This window comes from Orycteropus afer, unplaced genomic scaffold (assembly GCF_000298275.1).
Source record: "Orycteropus afer afer isolate SDZICR_OR568_19922 unplaced genomic scaffold, OryAfe1.0 scaffold00002, whole genome shotgun sequence".
Lineage (NCBI taxonomy): Eukaryota > Metazoa > Chordata > Mammalia > Tubulidentata > Orycteropodidae > Orycteropus > Orycteropus afer.
This window is the reverse complement of record NW_006921589.1, coordinates 37,765,346-37,773,247: the sequence shown is the minus strand read 5'-3', so window position 1 is coordinate 37,773,247 and position 7,902 is coordinate 37,765,346. Positions and strand designations below refer to the sequence as shown.

General features: G+C 38.2%; 1 protein-coding gene across 1 annotated transcript in view; it reads left to right on the top strand.

Moving 5' to 3' along the window:
• Positions 1 to 7,902, top strand: part of COQ10B (coenzyme Q10B) — a 47,247-nt gene that overhangs the window by 10,979 nt on the left and 28,366 nt on the right. The window contains exon 2 of the mRNA XM_007935414.1: positions 4,941 to 5,090. Coding sequence (XP_007933605.1) covers positions 4,941 to 5,090 — 150 coding nt within the window. The remainder of the gene's footprint in view (positions 1 to 4,940; positions 5,091 to 7,902) is intronic.

Here is a 7,902-nt window from a genome sequence, read left to right as displayed (position 1 = left end):
CAAGGAGGGGTCGCTATGAGTCGGGGTCGACTCGACGGCAAATAACAACAACAACAACAACATCACCACTAGGCACTCTCCAAGTTGTCTGTGCTGTGCCGTCAGGCTTGTTCAGGATTGCTGCCAGACCACAGCTCCATGTGTCTCCTTTTTTGGTACTTTCATGCAAATTCTTCTAATAGTTGGGGTTTAGTCCACTTCTGTATCTTTCCCTTCAAGGCTCAGGGGGTCCAGGATTATCTTCCGTGTCTGTGTTAATTGGTTCCCCATTTCTTTGTTGAAGAGGGTCTGTGCAGTCTTTCTGCCTATTCTGCCATCTTACCGGAAGTCATACCTCTTTATATTACAGTCAAAGATATATTATTCTTGATAGCGTGTGAAGATAAATAAGCTATTCAGGGCATTGTAACATACTGCATGAACTGATCAGGGAAACTATTAACTTGCTTTAAACACAGATATTCCCCTTAGAATGATAATTATGTTGCATAAGAGTTTCATTTAGGGGAATGCAGAGAAGACAACACATGAACCTGTGGCAAATTTCAAAAGTGCATACAGTGAAAAGTAAGCTTCCTAATCATCAGTGACTCTTCAGAAGCAAGTTTACCCTTTTTTAAAATAAAGATTTATTTACCTCAGAGAAGCTGCCTTTCCTGATAATTGAGTAGTTTAAAAATTGATAATAATTGTGCACAGTGTCTGCCACATAGTTGGCTCTCAGCAATAGATAACAAGATATCTATAGAATTCAAAAGGTGGGTATAAACAGGTAAAGCTGCTATTTCAGTTAAAGACAACTAAAGAGCATCTTAGAAAGGAAATGGATGATTAGGCATTTTGTGCACCAAATTTGGTTGTGTAATCAAGCTGGCACAGATCCTAAATTACTATTATTTTTTGTGCTTTTTTTAAGTGGAAGCTAAATTAACCACCTAATTATTTCCACTATTCTGCTTTCTTCAACAGCATAACTGTGGTTCACTTTCCTAAGCGTAATCTCACTTTAAAGCAAAATATATGGGTTTTAAAAAAAGGCTTCATTTAATATTATCTCTGCCTTTAAAATAAGGTTTACATGACAGAAATAATATTTTCAAAGATTTTGAGCAATATATTTATAACATTCTCTCTAGGAAATAAAAAGAAGTGATGTAGATATCTTTGAAATATGTTTTTATCACTTATAAAAGCAAATACTAGTGATACCCTAGAAAATTTAGAATTCACAAAGCTGTTTCACTTTACCGTATTTCCCTCATTACTCATCTCTCCACATATTATTTCCAGTTGATTTCAAAGGGCAGCTGAAGAAGATGAAGTATTATAGTGAAATGTGCAAAGACCTGGAGTTAGAGAACCAAAAAGGAAGAACACGCTCAGCATTACTCAAGCTGAAAAAACTAATGAGAAAAAAAAAACAAAAAACCAAGCCTCAAGCTGCAATATTAAACGATTCTCTAGGCAAAATAATGAACGATGCCAGAAGCATCAGAAAAAGATGGAAGGAATACATAGAATCACTATGTCAAAAATAATGGGTCAGTGTCCATCTATTTCAGGAGGTAGCCTATGATCAAGGTCCAGTGGTATCAGAAGAAGTCAAGGCTGAACTGAAGGAATTGGAGAAAAACAAAGCTCCAAGAATTGACGTTGGTGAGTAACAACTGGGATCTTAAAAGCTTGCAGGCAGCCATCTAGATGCAATGATGGGTCTCTCCTCATCCAGAGCAAAGAAGAGCAAAGAAAACCAAAGACGATGGAAACAAGTAGTACAAGGGATTGGTACCCCATGTGATACTCAGCCTGTATGACTCTGAGACCAGAAGAGCTAGATAGTGCCCAGCTACCACTGTCAACCACCCAGAGTGTGTGTGTAAGGTCTGTGTAGGAGATCCTGGATACAGTGGGAGAACAATATGGAACAAAACTCAAAATCATTAAAAAAAAAAAGGGGAGGGGGTTGCTGGTCTGATAGAACCTGGTGAAACCCCTGAGATACGGCCCCTAGCTGCCTTTCAGGTCTGGAATTTAACCCACTCCTGTGACTTCCAGCCAAACAAAAGACAGGCATATGAGGTGAACATTTTCATTAGGTAGATACACTCCTTGACGAGATCAATCGTGGGAGAGGCTATTTACACACAGGGAGACAGCTCAAGGGGCAGAAATGCATGGGAGAGAAGGGCATAGGGAAGAGGTAACAATGGGGAGGAAGTAGAAGAGAGCTGTTGCATTGTGGGAAATTGCAGTCAATGTCATGAGACAAAGTATATGTGAACTGCTGTATGGAAAGTGAGTTTGCTCTGTAACTTTCACCGAAATCACAATAAAAAATTAAAAAAATGAACAAGACTCCAGGAATTGACACAATACCTCTTGAGATGTTTCCACAAATGGATGCAGTGCTGGAGGCACTTACTCATTTACACCAAGAAATTTGGAAGACAACTACCTGGCCAACTAACTGGAAGAGATTGATATTTGTAGCCATTCCAATAAAGGTAGTCCAACACAGTGTAGAAATTATCAAAAAATATTAATATCATACACAAGTAAAATCCTGCTGAAGATCATTTAAAATACGGTTGCAGTAGTATATTGACAGGGAACTTCCAGAAATGCAAGCTGGATTCAGAAGAGGATGTGGAATGAGGGATATTTTTGCTGATGTCAGGTGGATCTTAGCCAAAAGCAGAGAATACCAGAAAGATGTCTGCCTGTGTTTTATTAACCATGCAAAGGCATTTGACTGTGTGGATCGTAAAAAATTATGGATAACATTGGAAAGGGTGGGAATTCTGGAACACTTACAGTTCTCGTGAGAAACCTGTACATAAACCATGAGGCTGTCTGAACAGAATAAGGGGATATTGCATGGTTTAAAATCAGGAAGGGTGTATGTCAGGATTGTATCCTTTCACCATACTTAGTCAATCTGTATGCTGAACAAATAATATGTGAAGCTGGACTATATGAAGAGCAATGTGCTGTCAGGATTGGAGGAAGAATTATTAACAATCTGCAATATGCAGATGGCACAATTTTGCTTGCTGAAAGAGAAGGTGATTTGAAACACTTACTGATCAAGATCAAAGACTGCAGTCTTAGTATGGGTTACACTTCAACATAAAATGAAAATTCTCACAACTAGACCAACAAGCAACATCATGATAAATGGAGAAAAGATTGAAATTGTCAGGGATTTCATTTTACTTGGATCCATAGTCAACACCCAGGAAAGTAGCAGTCAGGAATTCAGATGTCTTGCACTGGAAAAATCTGCAAAAGACCTCTTAAAGGTGTTAAGAAGCAAAGATGTCACTTTGAAGACTAAGATGCAATTGACCCAAGCCATGGTATTTTCATTCACCGCATATGCATGTGAAAGCTGGACAGTGAATAAGGAAGACCAAAGAAGAGTTGGTGCCTTTGAATTGTGTTGACGAAGAATATTGAAAATACTGTGGACTGCCAGAAAAATGAACAAAGCAGCCCTGGACGAAAAGCACACAGAATATGCCTTGGAAGCAAGAATGGCCAGACTTCGTCTCACTTACTTTAGTCAGGTTGTCAGAGGGGATCATTCCCTGAAGCATATCATGGTTGGTAAAGTAGAGGGTCAGCATGGAAAGAGAAAACTCTCAACGAGATGGATTGACACGGTGGCTGCAATGATGGGCTGAGCAATGGGCTGAGACATAGCAAGGATTGTGAAAATGATACAGGACCAGGCAGTTTTTTGTTCTGTTTTATATAGGGTCACTATGAGTTGGAGCCAATTGGCTGGTACCTAACAACAACCTAGTCATCTGGTAGGTATCACAAAGACCATGGCTGGAAGAGCTGTATTAAATAATTCACAGCAGCACAGTAGATAAGATGAGATGAAAAGTAAATGATGAATATTGTAGCTAACTTATGGCAAGTGTATATTGTAACACATGACTGCAGATTAAAAGCCTACTTTCTGGAAGAGAGAACCTGCTTGGATAATTTCTTTAGAAGGATCAGCATCCGTCTGGTCCCTGTGAATTGGAAGTTAAAAGATGTCCCTAATGTCCAACTTTTCCAGACTGCTGTACCACTCCATCATCTCTGATATCAACTCCTCCTCCTCCTCCTCTCAGTACTGTCCCTCCCATCTCAGGGTTCTGTATTTGGCTGTAATGGCTTACAGAACTCATACACTGCCGAGGAAATGGGGGTCATGGGGGCTGGCAAGTCCCAGATCTGTGGGTCAGGTGTTGATCTGGAGGGTTCTCCTCACTCACATGGTTGCAGGGGCTGATGAATGCAAATTGGCAGGCAAGTCAGATGACTGGCTGCTGTCTCAAGCCTCAAGAACCCAGGGTGAAATTACGGCAAAGCAGACGCAGGATCCAGAGCGAGGGAGTGAGCTCTGCCAGGGTATTTGTATATATACTCCATTTATATATACTCCCAAGGAAACTAAGGGTGGCGACTTGAGTGAGTCATACCCTCTGGTAAAGCAAGACTCCATACATCACACCCTAATCCTGCCTTATTAACATGATGGACAGCTTACCCCAAAATGGGACCATAACCACAGGCATAGAGGTTAGGTTTTACAGTATGTCACAAAATAGAGGACTGTGGCTAAAAGGACCATATTAATTCACTGTATTACTATACCTTTTGAGCCAGAAGCTTCTAACCAGAACTGTAAGGTATTTTTCGTTTTCTTTAGAGTAGGGTAGGATCACTAAAACATACCAAGAAGCTTAAATTTCTGTGTGTGTGTGTGTGTGTGTGTGTATACATCTATATGTATTTTTTAATTTTATTTTGAGGAATATCCTAAAGTCGTAAAGACTTTTATAGTGTAATATTTCTTATACAGTTTTTATGGTTTGTGTTACTGTGTTACCCCTTAATTTTCATTGTCACTCTAAATCCAGTTATTTCCATTTTTTTAGATATTTAGCTTCCTGTGGTATACTGATGAGCAGAACTCTTCCACTGTGTACCTCAGTTGTGCCTAAGGCGATAAATGCAAGAACTTTCTTCAGAATCACTGCACCACTAATAAACAAAAGAAAAGAATATTCAGAGAGGAGGATAATAGGGTTTGTATGTAATAATAGTTCTATTAAAAGAGCATTTTCATAATTTTCATTGGACTATCATGCCTTTTTCTTTAGGTTTTGTTCTTATAGCCTTAAGCTCTGGTTTTTTTCTAGGTTAGCTTTCTGTAGCCTTTTCTGTTTTATAAATATTTGTTGAAAGAATATAATTATATGGTAATTTTATAGGCTATAGATGTGTAAACCTTACTATATAAAGGAAATAATTTATTTTAACTCTTTATGACCAGAATTTTATGCCTTGTTCTTTTTTACAGTTCTTTTTTATCAGTATTGTTACTGATATATTGAGCCATATATGTTTGTATAGCTCCTTCACATGCACATGTACATCAAAAAATACACATATAACTACTAAGAGGCTCCAGTGATCTAGAGCAGGGGTCAGCACACTTTTTCTCTGAAGGGTCAGGTAGTAAATATGTTCTGCTTTGCAGTCTCTTGTTATTACTTAGCCTTGTTGATATAGCTCCAAAGCATTCGCACATGGTGCGTAAACAAATGGGCATAGCTTTGTTCTAATGAAACTTTACTTACAAAAATAGATGGTGAGCCAGATTTGGTCTCTAATCTAGGGGTATATATATAGTAGAGTATATTAGTGGACTGAGAATCTACAGTTCAGCTACCCACCATACAATATCCCTCCATAAGCGGATTTGTAGAATTAAGTATTACATGAAACTGTAAAAGTACATTGCTTTCATTTTAATCAATTGCTTTTTACCCTCTGGCTTTTTGGTCGTAGAGGCCTTTCAGCAGACTCAGTTTTTGACTCTATTAAGAGTCCCTAGGTGGTAAAAATGGTTAAGTGCTTGACTACTAACCAAAAAGTTTATGGTTCAAATCTACCCAGAGGTGCCTTGGAAGAAAGGCCTGCTGATCTGCTTCCAAAAGGTCACAGCCTTGAAAACCCTGTGCAGTGCAGTCCACTCTGCAGCACACGGGGTTGCCATGATGCAGGATCCACTTGTTAGTCGCTGCATGTGTTAAGGTAATGATAGCTGCTATCCAAAACAACAACAACATCCATAGGCAGCTCTGCTCCAAGTAGTGATTCAAGAACCTAGGCATCATCCAGGAACTCTGGTAGTGTAGTGCCTAAGGCACCTGACTGCTAACCAGAAGGCTGGCAGTTCAGACCCACCAGCCACTCCTCAGAAGGAAGGTTGGACAATCTACTTCCATAGTCATACCGCCTGGAAAACCCAAGGTGGGGTCGCTATGAGTTAGGTCTGACTCAAAGGCACATAACAACAACAACACAACAGGCATCATCCAACTTATGACTTGTATAATTCCTTAGGCTTCAAGAGTTTTGTTTTTGTTTTTTTTTTAAAGAAGGGTACTGGGTACTGCTTTTATGTCTGAAAGTGACATGAATCACATCCACTTGTGATAATTGGCAATAACTAGTAAATGTGACCCCATCTAAATGCAAGGTGGGCACTGAGAATTGTAGTGGTTTAATGGACAGCTACTTCAGCAACAAAGTTATATAAAGGAAGCACAGGTCTTTGGATAGGTAGCCATCATCGCCACAGCTGGTATCTTACACAAGAGAAGTTGCAATTTAAAGATAAGATGTGATTTGTCTACTTTATTTTTGAATTGCCAACAATACCTGCCTTTCATTGTATACCTGCCATTTGACACAAACATTGCTGGGTACTTTACATTTAGTATTTAATCCTCACAATAGTCATGTGAAGTAAGGTATTGTTATTCCTATTTTAGAGATGAAGAAACTAAAGCTCAGCAAGAAAATATACATTAAGTATCATGACTCCAAAGCTTATTTTTTTCCACTATTCTTTACTTCCTTCTCATGCTAAAATTATTTTTATTACAAATTGGACTTACCCAATGGTCTTCATCTTATCTTTTTTTTCTCCACGTTTAACATAAACACATAATGATTGCTAACATTTATTACCAAACCAGACTCACTGCCGTCGAGTCAATTTTACTCACAGAGACCCCTCCTTGGGTTTTTGAGGAAGTGTCTCTGCAGAAGTAGATTGTCCAACTTTCCTTCAGAGGAGTGGTTGGTGGGTTTGAACCTCCAGCCTTCTGGTTAGCAGTCAAATGCCTTAGGCACTATGCTACCAGAGCGCCCAGCATTTAAGTGCTTGTTAAAATCATACGTTGTGCTGAAGCTATTTCATTTAACCTTGAAAAGAATCCTATAAAGCATTCTTCATCCAATTATGGATGAAGAAATTAAAAGGTTAAGCAACCTATGATTACTATGACTCCTATGTGTTAGGGTTTCTATTTGAACACAATCTTTTCTGAGTTAGAAAGTTGATTCCCTTAGCCATCATGTTATAGTACTTTATTAGTCTTTAAAGACTACTTTTATGGTAATTAATTTCCAGGCTACAAAGTTTTATAATTTTCCATTTGACTTATTGAAGCATTTATTTAAAAGTGTCTGAGAAGCCAGTGTGGGTAGTTTTTTGCCCCCTCTGCTGTATGCCTCCTTTTATAATGATAAAAAATAATTTAAATAGACATATAGACTCAAATTCTGTCATATTCCAAACATTTTCTTTTATAATCAGATTGTGTTAAATTACTTCTTCATTTTGGTACAAATTGTATTTTTATAATGTTCAGGTTTTTTGAGCAAGAATAATAATAAGTGAGCAAGTCTCACTTATTATTAAGGTGATTTTTTACGTACACCAATGGAGGTTTTGGTAATGTGTTTATGTAACTTAAGCTTTGAACTTTATTATAAAGTTTATTTCTAGGTATTTTGCATTTCTGTGCTATTGTTTTCTAACTG